The sequence below is a fragment of the Eriocheir sinensis genome, chromosome 12 (assembly GCF_024679095.1).
Source record: "Eriocheir sinensis breed Jianghai 21 chromosome 12, ASM2467909v1, whole genome shotgun sequence".
Lineage (NCBI taxonomy): Eukaryota > Metazoa > Arthropoda > Malacostraca > Decapoda > Varunidae > Eriocheir > Eriocheir sinensis.
The window spans coordinates 846,707-873,898 of NC_066520.1; the positions used below are offsets into that span (position 1 = coordinate 846,707).

Genomic DNA, 27,192 nt, shown 5'->3' on the forward strand with positions numbered 1-27,192 from the left:
ACAAATTCTAGAAGCTTACCTTGGCCCAGTACCTGAATGTTATTCCAAGGACGGGCACACGATGATCTAAGGAGGTGTATTCTTGAAGCAGTTGGTTGGTGTACTTTGAAGATGCACTGCTGGCTCCCACTACCATGCGCTCATTGGTCTTTGAGTGAGTGAACGACATGGTGGGGAATGATGATGAGAGGTCGTCTACAACATTTCTGTTGAAGCAAAATACAAGGATGGAGGAGACAGAAAGAGACCAGGCAGCCTATACATGGCAGCTCCTGAGGACCACTTATCAAAAATCTGTTTTCAATAATTATAATCTTAACTAACTTTCATATGAAAGTATGTCACTTTTTTCATCTTCTTAACCTGAGAACGGCGACAGACATCAATTGAGGCTTGCCCGTGGAGAGGCGACAAGCCTCAATTGAGCGCGATTTAAAACGCATACAGAAATCGCGCCAGGTCTAAATGGCTGAAAATTGGAATGGATTATGTAACACATGGCAACACTCAGTAGACTACCCACTATCCCCCCAATTCCATCATAAATCCATCCAGAGTAGTGACCTACCTCTTCCCCTTTACAGCCCCACGTCATTCATTTCGCCCACGTCAATTGTCTTGTCTCGTCTTGTAGCACGTCTTATTAATAAATAATTGATAAACTAAAAAAAATTAAGATATAGATGAGGTGTATATCAGTAGTTACAAATATGTGTATGTGCTACATGTCATTTACGCTCACGTAATAAATGCCTTCATAAAGACTTGTACTAGAACATGCGCCGAGTGGCTTAAAACTCCGCCGAGTGGCTTAAAACTCCACCGAGTGGCTTAAAACTCCGCCGAGTGGCTTAAAACTCCACCGAGTGGCTTAAAACTCCGCCGAGTGGCTTAAAACTACCCACATGCTGTCCAGAAGACCACCTATCAACCCGGACTCTAGATTCTAGGATCAAAGATGAGCTCTGGGAGGGCAGCATGAGCCAATGCAAGATGGTGCCACTATAAACACTCGCCTGCACCAGAACGGGCTGGGCCGACCATCAGGACCCACCGGAAAGAAAGAAGCCTTGGACCGACCATCAGGATCCACCGGGAAGAAGCCTACCGGCGCAATAGGCAGCAATGTAAAAAAATATAAATAAATAAATAAATAAATAAAAAATAAAAAAATAAAAAGAGGAAAATAAAATATATAAACAATACAGACTTGTTTCAAATCTCCATATAGAGTATTGTAGATAACAAATACTAAGTACCAACTCTTCCCCACTCGCTAGCTCAAAATTTTGTGGGCCAACTTTTTTAGCTGAATATATGTTTCGAAGAATATTAGTTCCAGAGTTACACTGTGAAAACTATTTTTTTCCTCTCCCGTCAGAGTAAGCTAAAAACTAAAAATTGCTCAGAGCTCCTCATCTACGCTTCTTAGAAAGGTTGCCATATGTTACCATTAAGAAACTTAGCCCAATAAATGATGCTCCCAAATTTGACGCATTTTCACCGAAAACTTAATTTTTAATCAATTTTTTAAAGTTTATGACACATTTTGCGTCATCGTGCGCCAGGACCTTTTACCCTTGGTGACGCAAAATGCGTCATCATGCGCGAGAGGGTTAATACTTTCTTAATCTTTTTTATAGTTTACATTTTTTTAGGCTACAAAATGCTTCTTTTAATGCAAAATAAGTAAAATAATAAATATATTAAAATACCTCTATACAGGTAACTCTCGATTTACGTGTTTGGTTTACACATTTTTGAAATAATGTGGGATCCAAATTCCAAATAAATGTTTAATTTACACTTTTTTCACTTATACGCGATATTTTATGGAGTGGCAACCAGATGTCTCACGCAACTGGACTCACACGGCGCCACGGCCACACAGCTGAGCTCAGTTCTTCCCGCGCGCCACTTGAACAACAATACAGTACCCACGCTGCCACGCTACTCAACATTAGGGGTGGGCAGGTACCGGTACCAGTACCGGTAATAACAGTACCAGACTGCTCGGTACCAGTACCAATACTAGCCAGTCGCTCATGGTGTCCCTCATTTCCTCCTCACACGAGTGAGGCTGAGACTGAGTGCCTGAGTGGATATCTTGGTGATATGGATACTCTCTCTCTCTCTCTCTCTCTCTCTCTCTCTCTCTCTCTCCACTGAATGAAGTGAATATTTATTTTTCAATAGAAACCTACCTCTTGTTTGATTTACATTGTTTTGATTTACGCGACCTCTTCAAGGACAGAATACTCGCGCAAATCGAGAGTTATCTGTACCACAAAATCCCGCGATATAGCGAAAAATGCGCGATACGTAACTAAATATTTACAATTTAAAAATCCACGATACAGCGAGACCGCAATAAGGGAACAACGATATAGCGAGGGATTACTGTATACACATCCAAAATAATCCCTCTATAGTGCGTGACATGTATATCTGCTGGTGACCACTAGGAAGCAAAGAAATCATGAAAAATCCAAGCACTTTCATGTATTACATCTTCAAGGGAAGAGGACAATACATCTCTGCATTTCTTCTCTTCCCCTGAAGATGTAATACATGGAAGCACTCAGGTTTCTAATTTTCTTTGCCTCCTAAAAGGTTACTAGCAAATACACATATACGGTAAACCCTCGATATACCGGACTAATTGGGGGGAACTTAGTCCACTGATGGACTAATGGAACGCTGCTTTGGCAAGGGACCGGGGCCTGAAACCTTATCAATGGTAAATGGTAATGCCAAAAGTCTGTCATAAGTGGTGGAAATTTTAAAATATGTATAATACCAATGAACCTAATAAACGTAGGTACAGTAGAACCTCATTTATCCAGCATTCAAAACAACGGCGTCCTCAAAACAACAGCAACTTTCTAGGACCTGATTTTGCCAAAATTCCCCACCCCCCTTTTTTTATGTGCTGCCTGTAGCGCCTGTAGGCTTTCTTGGGAGGCCTTATGGGCGGCCCAGCCCCTTAGTGGCACAAGTTACGAGGATAGAAATAGCTAAAAAAACAGGAGACAGCACAACCTCCAAACACGGACCGACTCCGATTCGGCGAGGTGGGACGCATGAAAGTTCGTGACATGGCGAGGTTCAGTTACAGACTCTATATTTCCCCACCTTGATACATGAATCTTCGTTGCGTAACATGGCCTTGTTTAGATACGGTGTTCTGTTCGCAAGTACGTACCCGGCCGTATACATTTACGAGCTGTATTCACCTGCAGCACCGGCGGCAAGAACGGTGGCGCAGAAGCCATTCAAGGGGTCACTCAACAAACTTTGACACTCCCACACACTCATGAGCTGGGGCAGTTGACTGATCCTGCCAGGAGTGGCTTGGAATGGGACTAACTGATGGGGGCTTGTTCAGAGGGACCGTAGGGGGCGGAGGCGTCGGGTGAGTAACGGATGCGTCCCCCAGCGTATGTTCCCCATTAGTTTGTTAGTTGCAGGCCCTGCCCCACCCAACCCAGGCAAGGGGTCAGAGTGACTGCTAGCCGTGGGCAGGAACACAACACCTCAGAGGATAGTCCCCTGCCATCCATGTGCATGTTTACTAAATATAAAATCAACTAGGTCTATGGTTAGACCCTTCCCTACAAACCTTTTGAACTTATCTTACAAACAGAAAATCTATTGCTTGGAAATATTCTATTTTTGTCCATTCCATACGATCAGCCTTTCTGTTTTTGTCTCGGGGAGGCAGTGGCTGAGTGTCAGTGTGTGGGTACAGTGTCCTGGAGGGCACGGGTTCAAGTTTCACCTGCTGCTACAAGCTGACAATATTCAGTCATTGCTGAGTGGTCAGTGACAAGCCACATGCTGTCCTGATGAACCTCTATCAACCTGGTCTCTAGTGACTCTATCAAGAGGATCAAGTGAGGCCATGACCCACTTTAAAATACTAGCCTGTCCCACTACTAGGATGGAGCTGACCAAACAAGAATAGTGCTACTTTTTAAATACTTGCCTGCACCACCAGTGGGCTGGGGATGACCAGCAGTCCCCATCATGAAAGCCTACTGGTGCTACAGGCCCAATAACAACAAAACAAGCAGATAACATATGATTCAAAACAGGTTTTGCTAGCAAATGTATCCCATCCACACACAGAGAAACAAAAACTCCTCATTCATTTTATCCCTCCACATTCACCCCATAGGTACAGGTAACTCTCGATTTATGCGAGTTTGGTTTACACGTTTTTTAAATAACGCGGGGTCCAAAATCCAAATGAATGTTTCATTTACACGTTTTTTCACTTCTACGCGATATTTTATGGAGTGGCCACCAGATGTCTCATGCAACTGGCCTCACACGGCGCCACGGCCACACAGCTGAGCTCAGTTCTTCCTGCGCGCCACTTGAACAACAATACAGTACCCACGCTGCCACGCTACTCAACAATAGGGGTGGGCAGGTACCGGTACCAGTACTGGTACTAACGGTACCAGCTATACGGTACAGTACCGGTACCAGACTGCTCGGTACCGGTACCAATACAAGCCAGTCACCCATGGTGTCCCTTATTTCTTCCTCACACTAGTGAGGCTGAGACTGAGTGCCTGAGTGGATATCTCGGTGATATGGATATTCTCTCTCTCTCTCACTCTCTCTCTCCACTGAATGAAGTTAATATTTATTTTTCGATAGAAACCTACCTCTTGTTTGATTTACATTGTTTTTGATTTACGTGACCTCTTCAAGGACACAATACTCGCGTAAATCGAGAGTTACCTGTACCTCATTTCCTACACTACTGTTTCCTTCTTCTGAATTGATTTTATCCATCTATACTCTTTTCCTTTAGAAACTCCCACACAGAGTAAGCTAAGGGGAGAATGAATTTGTGAAGAGTGTATGAGGGAAGGATTGAGGGAGGGGGTGTCAGGGGAAGACCACCTGTGAAGTGGATCAATAGGGTGAGTGAGTATTGGAGCGAGAGAGTTGGAAGTGGCAGGAGTGAGTGTTGATAGGGAGTGCCAGAACAGGGAGAGGTGGAGACACTTCAGCCATGGCCACCCCCTGGAGGGAAGTTCCCGTGAGGAAGCAAGGCGTCGGAGATATAGATAGGTAAAGCTACTCTACAATTATATTTAACATAATCCTTTTGGTGGATTTTCCTGGAGATTATGCAAACAACCATGGATATCTCACTAGTCATACCTTTCCTTCACTCAAATCACTCAAAACTTTGGAGGGTTCCCTAAATATGTGTACTCTGGTCACAAACTTTCCAGCCACTAGTGTTAATGAAGGCTGCAGCAGCCCAGTACTTACATGTATGTGTCATTATCTGCAACCAAGTCTCTCACTCCTAAAAGGGCCGCTGAAGGACTCTGATTGTCATCCATAATAATGTCAATATTGACATCACTTGTTTTTAGGCAGAATCCGCATATTGAAGATCCAACCATCTCCAGCCTGCATCCTACGAACAAGACAAGCATGTTTGTTAGCAATCTTATCTTACAAACAGGTATTTATAATAATGACCCTTCTTTCATATATAATATCTAACACTTGTAATACAATATTCAATACAATATTCAAGTGGTTTTCAACCCTTCATCAACCATCAGATAAAATTCGCTTTTTATCGGCGTCGCAGACGCCAATCAACAAATTGTCCATCTTCTTGTTCTCTTCAAGTTGTTTTCCTGGCTTACCCAAGCATTGTAGACATGACATTGTATAACAACATTTGTTAGCCCTGATGAATCCTACAACATGGCATTATAGTTTATTTTTTTATTTATTTATTTATTTTTTTATTTTTTTTTTTTTTTTTTTTTTTTTTTTTACGTCTTGGCCTGTGGTGCCGGTAGGCCTTCATAGTAGGGCCTGATGGTTGGCCCCAGCCCATTGTGGCGCAGGCAAGTGTTTATAGTGGCGCCATCTTTACTCTTCAGCATTTCCATTTCAGACCCCTAGTTGCATAATATAAATTGTTGGGGGGTGTTGGAGGGTCATGCAATGCCGATCTAGCACAGTTTTTGTGCTATTAACACTTGTTTGGCTTACATAATGCACCTTTTTCCCTTTAATATACAATATTCTTCAAGTCAGTGATGCCAAAGAAGCAGTGTCAGAGCCACCCCTGAATCTCTATACCAGCCACCCCTGTCAATTGTTATTTCAATATTTATATCTACACCCTTTTTCATTTTTTTGACATGCAATTTCTGCCAGTTTCCCATTAGTTTCCACATTGCACACCAGACTGATGCCAGCCAGCCAGTACAAGCAACTATATAAATGTGTGTGTACAGTTTTATCAGCATGGTTGCCTCATTCTATTTTCTCTATCTTCGTACGTTGCTATATACAAAGTGTATATACAAAAAAAATGCATTCCTCTACTGCACTCAAAGATAACAAGCACACTGTATTTCATATTTTTAACTTTTTTCTTCTTTACTGAAACATGAATTATACTCTTCAGCAAAGGCTAGTTTTGGAGCACATGTTAATGTGGCCACGACGTGAGTCACTTCAACAACACTCAGCATCTTTGAAATGCATTTAGTGACCACTATGCACTTAATGAATTATGTATCCTTTTCTGAACTCTATATCCTCCTCAGCAGGTTTGACAGGGCACCTCTACAGAGGGCTTCAGACATTTCAGACCGTAAATCACACAAGACTGCCTGCTAGTACTAATAGGATATGGAGAGATGTTGAAGTGTGTGCGAAGACAGCCAATGACAGCTGAGCATTAGCTTGATTGCCTGCTAATTGGGAGCTCTTTTTTCATGGTCACATTTACGTCTTACTGCCAAATGCAACTTACATACTTAGATATGAAAATTTTATAAACAACACAATAAGCATCTATGCTAGAGCACAAATCTGTACTCAATATATGTGACTATCCATGCAAACATCAGCAAACGTATCTCTTAACCTGGCAGCAGCGACGGGCCAAATTTGTGGCTTGACCATGTAGCAGCTACCGGACAAATTTGTGCCATGATTTTAACCCCCCAAAATAGATGATACATAAACTGATCACAAATTCTTTGATGTATATTATGAAATGGTTTGTGTGAGGGTGATTTTTTCTCATTTTTCTCGTTTAGAGGGACCATTAAGAATCATGATCCCCACAGCTACCGGGTTAATAACATAGTTGAAGAATTTCTTTCTCATTGCCACCTTGCACATTTCATCATGAAGGAAAAAATGGTCAAAACAAATTATCTAACATACCTTTCACTTTGGTGGCAAGGAGGTCATTGAGCTGCGACACAAGTTCCCTCCGAGTGGTGATTGTTTCTGGTGTTGCTTTCATTTGTTCGCTGACAGATGTAATAAGCTTATCGACGGCAGAGGCATGCGTCCGTGGCAGGAGGAAGATTTTTTAACGTGGTCTCCAAATCTTTGGCCTGGAAAAATAACACTGTGAATTGAAAATGTATTCAATAAACAATAACAAACAGGGTAACAACAGTTTGGAAACTCCTGAGACAAATATTTATCCAGGAGAGGAAGAATTGGTGTAAGTGACAGGGGAGTGAAGTGTAAAATTGATAAATGCATGAGTGTAAACTATTACATTATTGGCTGGAGTAGGTAGGAAGACACCTACCGAACGGGCGCAAGCCACTAACGGTGAGGTATATATGGGAGGTGAGAAGGGAGCTGAAGCCCTCCAAAGACCCTTCCCATGTCCTCACTAACCGTTTCCCTATTGTCTCACCAACACCAGAGAGTAGTTCAGCATGCTCTCTAAAGACAGATCCTCTCTCTATCCACACCACACTACATTCACACAACATATACACCTTTTCCCAAAATTCAAATTTCAAAATGGCACACCTATATCATGCCTCGGAGTCCCCACCTGGGGGGGGGGACCACAAATTCCCCCAGGGAGGACTCCCCTTCAGGCTGCCGACCCGAGAGGTGTCTTGATAACTCCTCGAACCTCTTTCTTCTCAATTTCTGCAACATTCACGGTCTTCGTTCAAATTTTCATTCTGTGGAACACCATCTCTCTTCCTCTAAACCTCACCTTCTCTTCCTCACCGAAACACAGGTTTCTGAGGTTACTGACAGCAATCTCTACTCTGTTCCCTCCTACTATCTCTATCCTAAATTTCAATCCAAAGCTGGATGTTGCGCCTATGTACGCAACGACATCATTTGCTCTCGTGCCCACAACCTTGATTCTTCAGAATTTTCCACCATCTGGCTAAGACTTCATTGCCATTCTATTACTAAATACATCTTTGCTGTTTATCTCTCACCTAACTCTACTAACTATGTAAAATTCTTTGACTATTTGAACTCTAAAGTGGAGCACATCTTGACCCACTCTCCCTTTGCTGAAATCTCCAGGCTTTCATCCTCTTTCACTGACCAGCCTGGTGAACAAGCCTGCAACTTTCCTATCCTCAACGACCTAGAGCAGCTGGTCCAGCACCCTACACGTATTCCCGACCGTCTTGGAGATCGGCCCAACATTCTAGACCTCTTCCTTACCTCAAACCCTTCTGCTTATTCTGTCAAGCTGTTCTCACCGTTGGGGTCCTCCAATCACAACCTTATTTCTGTATCCTGTCCTATCGCTCCTGTACACCCTCTGGACCCGCCGAAGAGGCGATGCTTCTGGCATTTTGCTTCAGCTCGGTGGGACGACCTGAGGATGTACTTTTCCGATTTCCCGTGGAATGATTATTGCTTCCAGGATGGAGACCCCTCTGTGTGTGCTCAGAGTATCACAGAGGTGATTGTCTCTGGAATGGAGGCATACATTCCACGTACTTTCTCTACTCCTCACGCTAAAAAGCCTTGGTTTAATCACGCTTGTTCTCGTGCTGTCATTGATAGAGAGGCAGCTCACAAAAGGTACCAGAGCCTTCAAACTAATGCTAACTACGAACTTTATATTTCTGCCCAGAATCATGCCAAATCTATTCTCCGACTAACCAAAAACTCCTTCATTAATAGAAAATGCCAAAACCTTGCTTTCTCTAACTCTTCCCATGACTTCTGGCATCTAGCCAAAAACATCTCCTCCAACTTCACTTCTTCATCTTTCCCTCCACTCCTCAGTCCTGACGGCAACACTGCCGTCTCATCTATCTCTAAGGCTGAACTCTTCTCTCAAACTTTTTCCTAAAACTCCACTCTGGACGATTCTGGGCATATTCCTCCTACTCATCCCCCCTCTGACTCCTTTATGCCTGTTATAAAGATTCTTCAAAATGATGTTTTCTATGCCCTCTCTGGCCTCAACTCTCAGAAGGCTTATGGACCTGATGGAGTGCCTCCTATTGTCCTTAAAAACTGTGCCTCCGTGCTGTCACCCTGCCTGGTCAAACTCTTTCGTCTCTGCCTATCAACATCTACCTTTCCTTCCTGCTGGAAGTATGCCTTTGTACAGCCTGTGCCTAAGAAGGGTGACCGTTCCAATCCCTCTAACTACCGTCCTATAGCTTTACTTTCCTGTCTATCTAAAGCTTTTGAATCAATCCTTAACCGGAAGATTCAAAAGCACCTTTCCACTTCTGACCTTCTATCTGATTGCCAGTATGGATTCCGCAAGGGGCGTTCTACTGGTGATCTCCTTGCCTTCTTAACTGACTCTTGGTCATCCTCTCTTAGCCGTTTCGGTGAAACTTTTACTATTGCGCTGGACATATCAAAAGCTTTTGATAGGGTCTGGCACAAATCTTTGCTTTCCAAACTACCCTCCTACGGTTTCTATCCTTCTCTCTGTACCTTTTTCTCCAGTTTCCTTTCTGACCATTCTATTTCTGCTGTGGTAGACGGTCACTGTTCTTCCCCTAAACCTATTAACAGTGGTGTCCCACAGGATTCTGTCTTATCTCCCACTCTCTTTATGTTGTTCATTAATGATCTTTCCAAAATGAACTGTCCTATCCATTCTTATGCCGATGACTCCACTCTGCATTACTCAACTTCTTTTAATAGAAGACCCACCATACAGGAACTTAATGATTCAAGGCTGGAGGCAACAGAACGCTTAGCCTCAGACCTTACAATTATTTCCGATTGGGGCAAGAGGAACCTGGTGTCCTTCAACGCCTCAAAAACACAGTTTCTCCACCTATCCACTCGACACAATCTTCCAAACAACTATCCCCTATTCTTTGACAACACCCAGCTATCACCTTCTTCAACATTAAACATCCTTGGTCTAACCATAACTCAGAATCTCAACTGGAAACATCATATCTCATCTCTTACTAAATCAGCTTCCTCGAGGCTGGGCGTTCTGTACCGTCTCCGCCAGTTCTTCTCCCCTGCACAGTTGCTATCCATTTACAGGAGCCTTGTCCGCCCTCGTATGGAGTATGCATCTCATGTGTGGGGGGGTCCACTCACACAGCTCTCCTTGACAGAGTGGAGTCAAAGGCTCTTCGTCTCATCAGATCTCCTCCTCATACTGATAGTCTTCTACCTCTCAAATTCCGCCGCCATAGTGCCTCTCTTTCTATCTTCTATCGATATTTCCACACTGACTGCTCTTCTGAACTTGCTAACTGCATGCCTCCCCCCTCCCATGCCCCGCTGCGACTTTCTACTCATGCTCATCCCTATACTGTCCAAACCCCTTATGCAAGAGTCAACCAGCATCTTCACTCTTTCATCCCTCACGCTGGTAAACTCTGGAACAATCTTCCTTCATCTGTATTTCCTCCTGCCTACGACTTGAACTCTTTCAGGAGGAGGGTATCAGGACACCTCTCCTCCCGAAATTGACCTCTCTTTTTGGACACTCAGGAGCAGTCAGTGAGTAGCGGGCTTTTTTTATATATATTTTTCTTTACACCCTTGAACTGTCTCCGTAGCTGTAAAAAAGAAAAAAAAATCTTATCTGATCATCATACATGATGGCCGGCACTCTTGGCTGCGTTATTTTTTTATTTTTTTACAGCAAAGGAGACAGCACAAGGGCACAAAAAAAGACAGCTACTTGCTCCTCCTGTAAGGAACCCAAAGAGGTGGCTGAAAGAGCAGTCAATAACATGAGAAGAGGTGTCCTGATATCCTCCTCCTGAATGAGTTCAAGTCGTAGGCAGGAGGAAATACAGATGAAGGAAGATTGTTCCAGAGATTACCAGTGTGAGGGATGAAAGAGTGAAGATGCTGTTTAACTCGTGCGTAAGGGGTTTGGACAGTATAGGGATGCGCTTGAGTAGAAAGTCGTGTGCAGCGGGGCCGCGGGAGGGGGGGAGGCATGCAGTCAGCAAGTTCAGAAGAGCAGTCAGCATGAAAATATCGATAGAAGATAGAAAGGGAGGCAACATGGCGGTGGAATTTGAGAGGTAAAAGACTATCAGTAAGAGGAGGAGAGCTGATGAGACGAAGAGCCTTAAAGCCGTAGTATTAATCTTCCCCATTCCCTTTCCGTCCCCATCCCCATACGCAGGTCTGGGGTACAATCAAACCTCACCATATGCACACATATGGGCGGTCTAAGGGGGCACAAATGGCGAATGCGCAAATGGCGAACTTAATAACCTATAGGGAAAAATACATATGGGCGGTCACAGCCCAAAAAAAAACCCTACCAGCAAAAAAAGTCTGCTGGCAGGAAACACGTCCTACTCATGGCCAATCTCACTTTTTTCTTCCACTGTCCACCTTCTTAATCACTTCCACCTATGGCATGGTCATCACCGGGTTCTTCCGGGGTTTAGGCTTCTATGACGCTGCGTGCAGCATGATGGTGGTGCAAAGGTGAGGCAGAAAACATCGAATACTTGCAGTCACCACGAGACGAGGAGAGGCGATCGGGTTATGGCGGGAAACGACGTGTTGTGTACGTTGGCAGTGTTCTTCACTGGCGGCAGAGGGCACGCGGGTGGTAGACAGCTGTAGCTCCCCAACGGATGCCATTTTGCTGCCAGAACAGCTAGTAAACGTCCTTAGAAGATCAGCGGACGCCATTTTGCTGCCAGAACAGCAAGTAAAAGTCCTTAGATCAGCGGACGCCATTTTGCTGCCAGAACAGCTAGTAAACGTCCTTAGAAGATCAACGGATGCCATTTTGCTGCCAGAACAGCTAGTAAACGTCCTTAGAAGATCAGCGGATGCCATTTTGCTGCCAGAACAGCTAGTAAACGTCCTTAGAAGATCAGCGGACGCCATTTTGCTGCCAGAACAGCTAGTAAACGTCATTAGAAGATCAGCGGACGCCATTTTGCTGCCAGAACAGCTAGTAAACGTCATTAGAAGATCAGCGGACGCCATTTTGCTGCCAGAACAGCTAGTAAACGTCCTTAGAAGATCAGCGGATGCTATTTTGCTACCAGAACAGCTAGTAAACGTCCTTAGAAGATCAACGGACGCCATTTTGCTGCCAGAACAGCTAGTAAACGTCATTAGAAGATCACCGGACGCCATTTTGCTGCCAGAACAGCTAGTAAACGTCATTAGAAGATCACCGGACGCCATTTTGCTGCCAGAACAGCTAGTAAACGTCATTAGAAGATCAGCGGACGCCATTTTGCTGCCAGAACAGCTAGTAAACGTCCTTAGAAGATCAACGGACGCCATTTTGCTGCCAGAACAGCTAGTAAACGTCATTAGAAGATCAACGGACGCCATTTTGCTGCCAGAACAGCTAGTAAACGTCATTAGAAGATCAACGGACGCCATTTTGCTGCCAGAACAGCTAGTAAACGTCCTTAGAAGATCAACGGACGCCATTTTGCTGCCAGAACAGCTAGTTAACATTCTTAGAAGATCAACGGATGCCATTTTGCTGCCAAAATGGCTAGTAAACGTCCTCAGATCAACGGGTGCCATTTTTCTGCCAGAACAGCTAGTAAACGTCCTCAAGATCAGCAGATGCCATTTTGCTGCCATTGAGACTCCGTTAACATAGCTGTGAGGTGCGCAAATGGCAAGACCACCTGCGCAAATGGTGGGATGATGGCCACAAATTAAGGCCGCGCAAATGGCAAGGGCGCAAATGGTAAGGTTTTACTGTATGTGTAAACCACCCCACCCCACCCCATCCCGTCCCCGGCGGGCCAGACAAGACCAACCCGCAGGTCATAATAATGTTGGCAGGACTTTCAAACCAATAATTACAGAAAACGAGATAAATAATGCATTTATCACACACCATTGTATTCATATACATTATATATCATAAAACAAAACAATAGCGTTGTTGATCTTCATGTAAATAACAGGTAACTCGGGTAAGTTAATTTATGAGACAGGTTGGTATCCATGACTGGTCACACACACCTGGCCAGCCATGGGGCAGTCACATAAGGGTTGCCAGGTCGTGTCATTGGTGGCATTTTTGTCTTAAATCAAGGTGGTCACCAAGAAATGCCCTTTTCTTACGGTATATGTTAAGTATTACTATAATAATGCCATATTTAGTCATCTATCTGCCGTCTTTTGCCATTTTTGGGGGCAATTATAAAGAAATCTTCAGGAATAACTGTATGTTTACAATCAAATGGAAACACAAGAGTCTTTACAAACTAAAAGAAATATATTAACTTCAGCAAACTTTGCGATACAATATCAGTCATAGAAATATTCTAATACTTTTCAATATATTTTCTTCTATAATAACAAACAGAACACTATTTATTCATCAAATATACGAAGCGAAACCTAAAGATGTCCTGCCTCGCACCCCACGGAGTCAACACTTTTTCGACCCATCTGCTCTCTCTTCAGGTAGTGTTAATCAACCCCAACCCCCCAGGGATGCTTAAAACTGCGGGTCACAGCCAAGGAAAAGGGAAGGGAAGGGAAAGGGAATGGGGGAGATTAATACTACGGCTATCAGACTCCACTCTGTCCAAGAGAGCTGTGTGAGTGGAGCACCCACACGTGAGATGTATACTCCACATGAGGGCGGACAAGGCCCCTGTATATGGATAGCAACTGTGCAGGGGTAAAGAACTGGTGGAGGCAATACAGAACGCCCAACCTCGAGGAACTGATTTAATAAGAGAGGAGACGTGAAGTTTCCAGTTAAGATTTTGAGTTAAGGATAGACTGAGGATATTTAGTGTTGAAGAAGGTGATAGCTGGGTGTTGTCGAAGAATAGGGGATAGGTGTTTGGAAGACTGTGTCAAGTTGATAGGTGGAGAAATTGAGTCACACAGAGGGGTCTCTATCCTGGAAGCAGTAATCATTCCATGGGAAATCAGAAAAGTACATCCTCAGGTCGTCCCATCGAGCTGAAGCAAAATGCCAGAGCATCGCCTCTTCAGTGGGTCCAGAGGGTGTACAGGAGCGATAAGACAGGATACAGAAATAAGGTTGTGATCGGAGGAGCCCAACGGAGAGAACAGTTTGATAGAGTAAGCAGAAGGGTTTGAGGTAAGGAAGAGGTCTAGAATGTTGGGCCTGTCTTCAAGACGGTCGGGAATACATGTAGGGTGTTTTGTTGTTTTAGCTGTGATGAATAGTTTTTGAGATATAGAGGTTAAAAGAAACCCCCCCATTGGGCTGCCTGAGTGCGCCTCGGGGGATCGTCGCGTCCCGCACCACGCGCAATGAAAGGGTTAAACCCTACGACTTAGGGTTATATTAATAGTCTCTCTCTCTCTCTCTCTCTCTCTCTCTCTCTCTCTCTCTCTCTCTCCCCAATAGTATAAATAGCAAAGCCTAGAACTTACCTCCTTAAGTCTTCTGTGTCTAGTGTCGGTTATGTGTCTTTTACACACTACCAGAGAATCACAGTGGTAATCACAGAGACGGCAGAAATATTTGGCCTTTGGAAACCGCAAAGATTTCTGAAAAAAAGGAATAGGACAATTAAAAATAGATATTTACCAACCATATTTTTATCCATAATCACCTCTATATTTAAAGCTGTCTTCAGAGACAAAGACCTTTGAGTTTGTATTTACACTTTTGTTGAAGACCAGTGACACAATGGATGGCAAAGCAGCACAGGATTCAGTACAGGTAGTCTCCAGTTGCAATGGGGTTGGGGACCGACAGGCCAGTCATATGTTGAACTTTATATTAAAAATATCATTCAAATGTCCCAACGAGCAGCATCCTGTGCCTCCTACCCTCCCCCTCTAAACTCAGCTCTGCCCTCACGTGCTCACCTCACCCTGCCCTTCGTTCCGGTGACCCTTCAGCCACGCAACATTAGGCAATGGAGCTACCAAATTGTTCCAAGATAGCTGTGTTTGCCAAACCCCCCACCAAGTCACTGAACCGCCGGGCATTGTGTTGGTGAAGGGACAGTATACACAAAGGCCATGTCAGTTACCTGAGTGGCCAGTGGTGTCACCTCCGCTGCATCTTTTTGCCTTCTGTGAATGTTTCCTTCAATGATGATTGCTGGAAATGGTTGCCTATAGGAGCTGCTGCAGGAATACTGTGAGGTGCCATTGTGCTAGCCGACTGGCATCTGCTAGATCTAGCAGTAAGCTTGGTAGGAAGCGAGGGAACTGTGTGAACAAACAGCTGCTCTACCCACAGTGGGATATTGGAAATGTCAACTCATTACTTAACAAAGTACAGGTAACTCTCAATTTACGCGAGTATTGTGTCCTTGAAGAGGTCGCGTAAATCAAAAACAATGTAAATCAAGCAAGAGGTAGGTTTCTATCGATAAAAAAATATTAACTTCATTCAGTGGAGAGAGAGAGAGAGAGAGAGAGAGAGAGAGAGAGAGAGAGAGAGAGAGAGAGAGAGAGAGAGAGAGAGAGAGAGAGAATATCCATATCACCGAGATATCCACTCAGGCACTCAGTCTCAGCCTCACTCGTGTGAGGAAGAAATGAGGGACACCATGAGCGTACCGGTACCGAGCAGTCTGGTATCGGTATCGTACTGTATAGCTGGTACCGTTAGTACCGGTACTGGTACCGATACCTGCCCACCCCAACTGTTGAGTAGCGTGGCAGCGTGGGTACTGTATTGTTGTTCAAGTGGCGCGCAGGAAGAACTGAGCTCAGCTGTGTGGCCGTGGCGCCGTGTGAGTCCAGTTGCGTGAGACATCTGGTGGCCACTTCATAATATATCGCGTATAAGTGAAAAAAAACGTGTAAATTAAACGTTTATTTGGATTTTGGACCCCGCGTTATTTAAAAAACGCGTAAACCAAACTCACGTAAATCGAGTTACCTGTATTACTAATATTACTGGCCTGGTAGTTAGTACAAGTGGTCATAAGTCGCATAAGTGATAACTCGCGGACTACCTGCATCAAGTTATGAGTAGTCACCAAGTTATGGCAGGGCTTGGTTCCAACAGGCAGGTCATAAGTCAAACTGGTTGTGTCTAAATTTACACTAAAAAATTTATCATTCAAATGGCTCACCACGAATAGAGCAGCATTCCCACGCCTTCTGACCTCTGTCCTCAAGCACTGGCCTCACCCCAGCCCTATGTTCAGGTGACCTGTTGGCCACGTAGTGTTGTGCAACATTATGCAAGGGAACTGCCAAGTTTTGCCAAGATGGCAAGGTAAAAATATTATAAATGGGTGAAAAAGGAATAGATGACCGTATTTTGCAGCGTATGACCCGCTCCAGCGTATATGGCGCACCCTAAGCTTTAAGGAAATAATTTGGGAAAAATAATTCAGTGCTTAAAATGCTCAAATACTTGTATGGTTAAGCAAGACTGATGATGCACAGCTTCCCCAAAAAATATTTCGAATATTTATTTGTATATGTAGCCTGTACTGCTTGAATTGGTAACAGTGTACCTGAGTCATACAATACAATGTAATTGGCTGTCAGCCAGCGGTGTGGCGTTGAGTATCGTACCCTTGTTTTACTCCATCCAAACCTGATCTGCGTAGGCGCATGCTTCGCTTACATACACAGGGTGGATGAATTTCAAAACAGTACCATGTCTATTGCTGAGGGGTGCAGGATATCTCATTTATCACATTTACTGACATACAAGGGGTGCAGGTTATCTCATTTATCACATTTACCGACATACAAGGGGTGCAGGTTATCTCATTTATCACATTTACTGACATACAAGGGGTGCAGGTTATCTCATTTATTACATTTACCGACATACAAGGGGTGCAGGATATCTCATTTATCACATTTACTGACATACAAGTGGTGCAGGTTATCTCATTTATCACATTTACCGACATACAAGGGGTGCAGGAACAAACTCTCATATTTCCAGCATTTTTCAAATTTACAACATACGCCATTTACTTTTATAAAAATTAAAATAAACTTGGGTGGGTCAATGTTAGTACTGTGATAAATGATAACCTGCACCCCTTGCATAAGAAGTTGACAATAAACACAGTACCGTGCTGAAATTCATCCACCCTGAGTATGTAAACAAAGCCCAGGCATGCACAGACCAGGACCGGACAGAATAAAACACGGGTACAAGACTCGACACCACACTGGGTCGGCAGAATAGCAGGATAACAACAAGATATGGGCAATCCTCAACCGGTTTCATTTCTATGTTTTTTTTATACCAGTTACCGTATTTCCCGCCATATAAGACGCACCTATAATTTGGCAAGATATATTTAGAAAACGAATAAAAAAACTCCAGATTTTCCCTGAACTTAATGTATGTGCAGTATTACATTCGGCACCTTACTTACAATTATGACTATGACACCGTATGTTGCCCTGTGCCCTTCTCTGTGTTCAAAGTGTTCCACTGCTGGCTGAAGAGTTACACTGCTCTTACCCCGAGCAGCTGTGACTTTGAAATGGTAAACAAAAAGGTTGGTTAGTGGATTCATTCACTGCGCAGTGTGCAGGCGCTAACTTTTGCCGAGCTACTGAGGAAACTAATCACGAGGGTAGGCGGTGGCCGAAGTGATGGCGTACTGGACCCACATTCGCCGCGTGATGGACGACGCGGGTTCGAATCCTTACGCTACCACTCGGATTTTTCAGTCACCGCCGAGTGGCTTAAAACTACCCACATGCTGTCCTGAAGACCACCCATCAACCCGGACTCAAGAGGAAGCCGTCCAAGCGAATCAAGAACGAGTTCCGGGGGGGCAGCATGAGCCAATGCAAGATGGCGCCACTATAAACACTCGCCTGCGCCAGAACGGGCTGGGCCGACCATCAGGCCCCACCTGAAAGAAGCCTTGGGCCGACCATCAGGCCCCACCGGGAAGATGCCTACCGGCGCAATAGGCAACGAAAAAAAAAAAAAAAAAAAAAAAAACGGGAATGCTACGTTCGATGGGCAATCTTGGTCTTGATCTTGACTTTCTGGGACCGGCTCAAGTAGAAATATATGTTGATTAATCATATGTTTTAATAGTTATTTTTACATTAAGAAACAAAAATGTATTTACAATAAACACTTTAGTCATCCACGGATATTCGTTCTTTCGAACATGTCTCACAGAAAATGTCAGCTGACCAGGCTGTTGCACAGAAGAAAAACCTCTAGATTAATCCACCCAAGTCCGCCCCACAGTCACCGAGTTGAGTCACATCAGGCAGCACCCTGCTCAACCAATATTGTTCCCGTGTAATAGCCGCTTTAACCATCACCGCCAAGGTACCCGGCACACTGGTGACTGGCGCTCCACAATGGAATTGTGTTTTGTGTTTCGTGTTCACGCTGCGAATCAGCGCGTCATCTTCTTGTGACCTGTATGTTTATTTCGCATCACTTGTTCTCCTCTCTTCTGCTTATTCACACTTTCCTTTTCTATTGCATTACACTATTCATTATTTAAAGCAATCAAAATTTATACCTTCGGCGCATACCGCGCAGGGGTAACTTTTTGGCATTTTCAGAGTGAAAAAAGTGCACACTACACATCGCAAAATAATGTATATTTAATTCTGAGGACACCTGGAAACTCTTGTGTCAAACGGAGGTGTTTTGGGTGTTGGTTTCGTAATAGTGATAATAACCCCTAGGCCTGCCAAAACCCAACCATCAGGGTATAAGATACAGGGTGATTTTTTTAACTTTTCTTTTTTAAATAGTGCGTCTTATATAGCGGGAAATATGGTATTTGTTTGCCCTGAATTCTTTTTTTTTTTTTTTTTTTTTTTTTTTTTTTTAAATTTCTGCCTATTGCGCCGGTAGGCTTCTTCCTGGTGGATCCTGATGGTCGGTCCAAGGCTTCATTCCGGTGGCTCCTGATGGTCGGCCCAGCCCATTCTGGCGCAGGCGAGTGTTTATAGTGGCGCCATCTTGCATTGGCTCATGCTGCCCTCCCAGAGCTCATTTTTGATCCTAGAATCTAGAGTCCGGGTTGATAGGTGGTCTTCTGGACAGCATGTGGGTAGTTTTAAGCCACTCGGCGGCGGCTGAAAAATCCCAACTTGGTGGCACCGGGCGGGGATTGAACTCGCGTCCTCCTGAACACGAGGCCGTTACTTTGACGACTCAGCCACCGCCTCCCGCCTATGGCAATTTCTATGGCAACATATTACAAGCACAGCCATGGACTACAAAGAATCATAAACAGTAATAAAGGTAAGTTTACAGTTGCTATTGGACAAGACAAAAAAATTTAAATCAATCAAAATTTTTACCTTTGGCATACACTGCGCAGGTAACTTTCTGGCAAGTTTTGAGTGAAAAAAAGTGTGCATCATACGCTGTAACTCAACTTGACTCCATGACTGTCGGAATTGTTTGCCTTTCCAACGGCACCTCCTTGTTGCTTGGCATTATGGGTAGGCGGTGGCCGAGTGGTAGCATGCTGGGCCCACATTCACTGCGTGAAGGACGACGCGGGTTCGAATCCCCACGCTACCACCTCGGATTTTTGAGTCACCGCCGAGTGGCTTAAAACTACCCACATGCTGTCCTGAAGACCACCCATCAACCCAGACTCTAGAGGAAACCGTCCAAGTGAATCAAAGAGGAGCTCCGGGGGGCAGCATGAGCCAAAAGAAGATGGTGCCACTGTAAACACTTGCCTGCGCCATGACGGGCTGGGGCCAACTTAAATTCAGGCCCCTCAAGAGAGCCTATCGGCGCTACAGGCGTACACGTACAAAAAAATAAATAATAATAATAATAATAAACCTGCTGTACCATTTTGTGCCTTTAGTACCTCTGGATCTACTCTCTTTACATCTTCCTAAAACTGCTGTTCAGCATTTTTATGCATTACTGGTGAATGATAAACACTCCATGTCTTTTTCCTGATTATGTGAATACATTTTATGTTTTCAGGGGTCCCTTCCCTCCCAATACTCCAAATATTTGTTAACCTGAATGACCTTCAGTGCACTGCCATTCTGATCACTGGACTTGAACAGTGTGTGATGTCCCAGACAGGTAACCATCACGTGGAGAGAAAGGAAAGAGGCGGTGGCAATAATAACTGTCCATGAAGCATGGCATGGCATGCTCTGTGCAGGTACTGTCTCATCATTTCCTAAATAATACAGTAAAATGTCTGTTTATATTGTATTATAATATATAAGTAATCAAGAGGTAATTTAAAGTAAAAAAGATGATGCACGTAGATTATGTGCAGGCACTACGCAATAATATTTTGAGATGAACATCTGCGGCTTTTGGCACGCAGAGGGGGTGCTGAAACCAATACCGTCATTACCTTTAACAGATACAATAATAATGTGTGAAAAACTTACCTTCTTCAAAGGATACAAAAACTGCTCTTCAAGCTCTGCTAAAACCTCAGGACTTGGACGAAATTCTGGACTCTCTATTTCAGTCCCAACAGGGATTGGAGGATTGTGGAGGCTGTTGACATGTCTTGGGCCATTCACTCTTGGGTCCTTGCTATCCCTGAGAGGGCCACTGGGACCATGGTGGTGGTGAGGTTGGTAGTAGTGTGGGTTGCGAAGGTTACCACCATGCCCAGAGTCATAGTTACTTTGTTTATGAGCATTTCTGTTTGGACTGGCATAATTATCCAAATGTCTGTTATTAAAACCTTTGAAAGGTGAACTTTGATTCACATGTCTAGGATTGCTTCCACCGGGACTGTCAACCCTTCGTCTACCATCATGATACCTGTAAAGAAAAGATATCAGAATTACAACATAAAATCCCAAGAAAATTAAGCTAAATTTATGCTTAGTTATTCATATGGCAATGATTTATACACAAAACCTTTAGTTTCCCAAACTATAAGTAGGGAGCACCTATCCATGAAATCAATAGAGTCCAGGGAAATGACCCATTCACAGATGTTTATAATATTCAGTCCAGCAATTGCCAATATTCAGTACCCATTCTGGACCTCTAACACACTTTGTCCAGCATAGTTAAGCAGCACATCTAAGAGAGAAACTAAAGCAAGTTATTTGAAGACTTGCATTACATGTCAACAAAGGACGCACGTTTTCGCAGTGAGTAAGCTCGCCAGGAACACAATCCTCGTGTAAATTAGGGGTGGGCAGGAGTCGACTCTAAAATCGAATCCGTCAAATCCACCTTAGCGAATCCGGAATCGAATCCAATTTAAAGGGATTCGATTCTCCCTCTGCGGCCGACATGACAAATGACGGTCGGTCACGCCGGAACTCATCACAAAGCTATACACTAGAGAGCACAACTCCCACCTCTCGCCTGGTTGGCCAGCGAACTGAGTGAAGCCGCCACTCCTGCCCATCGCCAGCCAGAGGATGCCGGACGGGCGAAATTACCACAAATCAGCATGGTAACTCTTTCCTACTACAGTCGTCCCTCAAATAGTATGGGGGTTAGGGACTGAGGACCCCCATACTATTCGAAAATCCGTATAAAATTAGTGCCCCCCATAGAAACACCCCTGAGCTGCATTTGAGAGAGGGAATCGGGACTCTCAGTACATCCCGAGTACTCTCAAACAGGTGACGCGACAGCACGAGTTGCCAACTCGGCACGTCCACTCCGCTCCCAGCTTTGAGAGGTGGAACGCCTCTGTGCTGTGATGACGTCATCAGCAAATACGGCGCCCCAAACAAACACATAAGTGCTTCCATTGCATCAGGAAGATCAGCGTACCCCATTTTGCAGCGAGTGGACGCCATTACCTGAGCAACAACGAGGCTTAGAAAAAGGACGGCCTTCATCTTTACTCTTGCAGAACTCTTGGCGCACTGGCAGTTACTGCGTCAAGAATTTCTTTTACACTATGATAGATACAGCGAACACTGCTCTCATTCACGTGATATGCTCTCCCTACCGCAATGTAACTCATCCCAAAACGTAACTTCTCCTAAATCTGAATTCTTCTGCAAGGTGAACACCTTCCTCGAACGCATTGGGGTGCTTTCAGCAGGTGTTTTGGTAGAACAGTGTTGCCACTCACGCCATGGCTACTTGGTGCGACAAGTGGGAAATTTAAAAATCCTAAAAAAAAAATTTCATGCCAATCCGTATAAAAACGAAACTGTACTATTGGAAACCGTACTATTTGAGGGACGACTGTATCATCAAGCTACCATAATGATAAACAGCAAAACTGAGCCTACCATTGCGTTCTTGAGACATTGCTGCATCTAATAAGCCTTAACCCTTTCCTTGCTAAGCGTTCACAATGAGACTATTCCCCCCAGGCACACTCGGGCACCCCAGCGGGGGAAGGGGCTCTATTTTAACAGCTGTATCTCAAAAACTATTCATCACAGCTACAAAACCATTGGAAAGAAGAGGCCAAGATCTATAAGATTCAGTTATGTAAGCCTCTCCTGCGAGCATACAGGCACATTCAGGTTTTTTTTTTTACATGAGTGCAACTGGCACTCGCAGTGAGCTTTGAGCAACACCAGCAAGTGACGCAAGTACTCGCTCTTTTAACCTCTGTATCTCAAAAACTATTCATCACAGTTAAAAAAACAAAACACACCATTGAAAAGAGGAGGCCAAGATCTATAAGATTTGGTAATGTAAGCCTCTCCTGCAAACATACAGGCACGTTCAGGGGGTGTTGCCTGTGAAGACGTACATTTATACATGCGCGACGGTCAGCCGTAAGGCAACTACTGTAGATCTCTTGATGATGGGGTGCTGGCAGGGCAGTATTGCCAACTGAAAAATTTACGACTATTTGGTCAAAATATCATCATGTGATAGGTGAAGCTATGCAAAAATGCCGCTATATTGGTCAACAACATCCACCATTCACTCGTCCGTAGATTTTCCACGCTGGGTTGATATGATTTTCCACCAAATTTTGTGGAAAACCCACTGAATTGGCAATTGGCAATGCTGTGGTGTGAGAGTGTTGGAACACTCTCATACGCGGGAAATTTGAGTGCGACTGGAGCTCGCAGCGAGCGTTTAGCACCACCGTCAAGTTACACTAGTGCTTGCTGCGAGCGTTTAGCAGTGAAAGGGTTAAAAGCTGCCAAGCGCATTCTCTAATGTATAGTTCACCGCTACTCAGCAACAGGGCGACCATGCCACCAGGGATTTGTGACTCATGGCAAGTCAGGAGGTCACGGAGCCGGCTCACTTAATACGAGGGGTCAGTCTCAGGCTGAGTCTGGTGGCTACTGAACACCTATGTGTGCGTGGATTCGTCATCGTCACTGTGACTTATTACTTCAGCCTGCCTCCTGCTCCTGCAGCCTGTCCTACTGGACCACAATGTGCTTGATTGAAACTTTATATAATTTCCATTCAGGGTACCGTAGGAATAAGACAACAATATACATTATTAATGGCTGGATTTTTTCCCCCAGAACAAAGAAGCAGCTTAGTAAACACCTGAGGGCGAATCTTCATTAGTCTCACCCCCTACTTCCCGTTTGGGGACTCAACCGCACCTGGAGCACCAACTCCAATGAGTAACTGAGGTGGTAGGAGAAAAGTCGAATCTGGATTCAATTCCAACGAATTCCAAAGATTTGATTCCATCGAATCCAAAATTAGCGAATCCTGGCCACCTCTAGTGTAAACTGAGAGGTACATGTGGTCACAGTGTACAAAATGCTGAACAGTTATTCTGTACACCAGCATACAGAAGTGCACTGTACATTGAAAATATTGAATGTAACATCTAAAAGAGAAGATTAGTAATGAGATTCAAATGGCTATATTATTTAGACTCAATAACAACCTTTCCAGCCAGCCAGCCAGCCTCACCTCCAAACACTGATCCTCTGTGTGCTCTGCTGTCCTGTGGAACTCCTTAAAAAGACTAAATTACTGTTCACTCGTTGAATCAGTCATTGTGTTTACTCTGTATAAGAAATACGAGTGACAAACATCTCCACAAGCTGTGAATTCAGTATGCTTCTTAGCTAGTAGGAGCTAATGTAATTATTGTTTCGTGAAGAATACTTTATTCCCAAACGTCACTAATATTTTAGTAATCTTTTTCTTGTGCAAAACATTGAATAAACAACAATCACAATTTTTTTTTTTTTTTTTTTTAATTTTTTTTACAGCTAAGGAGACAGTTCACGGGCGTAAAAAAAATATAAAAAAAGCCCGCTACTCACTGCTCCTGAATAGAGGTCAAAGGAGTGTCCAAAAAGAGAGGTCAATTTCGGGAGGAGAGGTGTCCTGATACCCTCCTCTTGAAAGAGTTCAAGTCGTAGGCAGGAGGAAATACAGATGAAGGAAGATTGTTCCAAAGTGTACCAGCGTGAGGGATGAAAGAGTGAAGATGCTGGTTGACTCTTGCATAAGGGGTTTGGACAGTATAGGGATGAGCATGAGTAGAAAGTCGTGTGCAGCGGGGCCACGGGAGGGGGGAGGCATGCAGTTAGCAAGTTCAGAAGAGCAGTCAACGTGGAAATATCAATAGGAGATAGAAAGAGAGGCAACATGGCGGCAGAGTTTGAGAAGTAGAAGACTATCAGTATGAGGAGGAGAGTTGATGAGACGAAGAGCCTTTGACTCCACTCTGTCAAGAAGAGCTGTGTGAGTGGACCCCCCCCACACATGAGATGCATACTCCATACGAGGGCGGACAAGGCTCCTGTAAATGGATAGCAACTGTGCGGGGGAGAAGAACTGGCGGAGACGGTACAGAACACCCAGCCTAGAGGAAGCTGATTTAGTAAGAGATGAGATATGAAGTTTCCAGTTGAGATTTTGAGTTAAGGATAGACCGAGGATGTTTAGTGTTGAGGAAGGTGATAGCTGGGTGTTGTCGAAGAATAGGGGATAGGTGTTTGGAAGATTGTGTCGAGTTGATAGGTGAAGAAATTTAGTTTTTGAGGCACTGTAGGACACAAGGTTCCTGCTGCCCCAATCGGAAATAATAGCAAGGTCTGAGGTTAAGCGTTCTGCAGCCTCCAGTCTGGACTCGTGTACTTCCTGTTGAGAGGCTCTTCTATTGAAAGTTGAATAATGCAGAGTGGAGTCGTCGGCGTATGAGTGGACAGGACAGTTTGTTATGGAAAGATCATTGATGAATAACAGGAAGAGAGTGGGTGATAGGACAGAGCCCTGTGGAACACCACTGTTGATAGGTTTAGGGGAAGAACAGTGACCGTCTACCACCGCAGAGATAGAACGGCCGGAAAGGAAACTGGAGATAAAGGAACAGAGAGAGGGATAGAATCCGAAAGAGGGCAGTTTAGAAAGCAAAGACTTGTGCCAGACTCTATCGAAGGCTTTTGATATGTCTAACGCAACAGAGAAAGTTTCACCGAAACGGCTAAGAGAGGATGACCAAGAGTCAGTTAAGAGAGCAAGAAGATCGCCAGTAGAACGCCCCTTGCGGAACCCATACTGGCGATCAGATAGAAGGTTAGAAGTGGAAAGGTGCTTTTGAATCTTCCGGTTAAGGATTGATTCAAAAGCTTTAGATAGACAGGAAAGTAAAGCTATAGGGCGGTAGTTTGAGGGATTGGAGCGGTCACCCTTCTTAGGCACAGGCTGTACAAAGGCATACTTCCAGCAGGAAGGAAAGATAGATGTTGGTAGGCAGAGACGAAAGAGTTTGACCAGGCAGGGTGTCAGCACAGAAGCACAGCACGTGTGGGGGGGCTCCACTCACACAGCTCTTCTGGACAGAGTGGAGTCCAAGGCTCTTCGTCTCATCAGCTCTCCTCCTACTGATAGTCATCTACCTCTTAAATTCACGCTCGATGTTGCCTCTCTTTCTATCTTCTATGATATTTCCACGCTGACTGCTCTTCTGAACTCTATATATATATATATATATATATATATATATATATATATATATATATATATATATATATATATATATATATATATATATATATATATATATATATATATATATATATATATATATATATATATATATATATATATATATATATATATATATATATATATATATATATATATATATATATATATATATATATATATATATATATATATATATATATAACTCTTGAAGTTTGGTTTTCAGCGTTTTTAAATAACGCGAGGTCCAAAATCCAAATAAATGTTTAATTTACAAGTTTTTTTCACTAAACGCGATATTTTATGGAGGGGCCACCAGATGTCTCACGCAACTGGACTCACACGGCGCCACAGCCACACAGCTGAGCTCAGTTCTTCCCGCGCGCCACTTGAACAACAATACAGTACCCACGCTGTCACGCTACTCAACAACAACACCCTCACTGCTGTGGAGTGGCCACCAGATGTCTCACGCAACTGGACTCACACGGCGTCGCGGCCACACAGCTGAGCTCAGTTCTTCCCGCGCGTCACTTGAACTGAACAACAATACAGTACCCACGCTGCCACGCTACTCAACAATAGGGGTGGGCTGGTACCGGTACCAGCTATACGGTACAGTACCAGTACCAGACTGCTCGGTACCGGTACCAATACCAGCCAGTCACTCATGGTGTCCCTCGTTTCTTCCTCTCACGAGTGAGGCTGAGACTGAGTGCCTGAGTGGATATCTCGGTGATATGGATATTCTCTCTCTCTCTCTCTCTCTCTCTCTCTCTCTCTCTCTCTCTCTCTCTCTCTCTCCACTGAATGAAGTGAATATTTATTTTTCGATAGAAACCTACCTCTTGTTTGATTTATATTGTTTTTGATTTACGCGACCTCTTCAAGGACACAATGCTTGTGTAAATATATATATATATATATATATATATATATATATATATATATATATATATATATATATATATATATATATATATATATATATATATATATATATATATATATATATATATATATATATATATATATATATATATATATATATATATATATATATATATATATATACATACAGTACCCTCTCAAGTTTCGCACTTGCTTCATTCCGAGAGTATGGCGCTAAACTCGAG

At 43.8% G+C, this 27,192-nt stretch overlaps 1 protein-coding gene across 1 annotated transcript in view; it reads right to left on the reverse strand.

Moving 5' to 3' along the window:
• LOC126997278 (terminal uridylyltransferase 7-like) overlaps window positions 1-27,192 on the reverse strand; it is a gene marked incomplete in the record, with an annotated part of 169,407 nt that overhangs the window by 119,163 nt on the left and 23,052 nt on the right. The window contains 5 exon segments of the mRNA XM_050858270.1: window positions 20-206; window positions 5,299-5,449; window positions 7,234-7,409; window positions 14,656-14,772; window positions 20,584-20,968. Coding sequence (XP_050714227.1) covers window positions 20-206; window positions 5,299-5,449; window positions 7,234-7,315 — 420 coding nt within the window.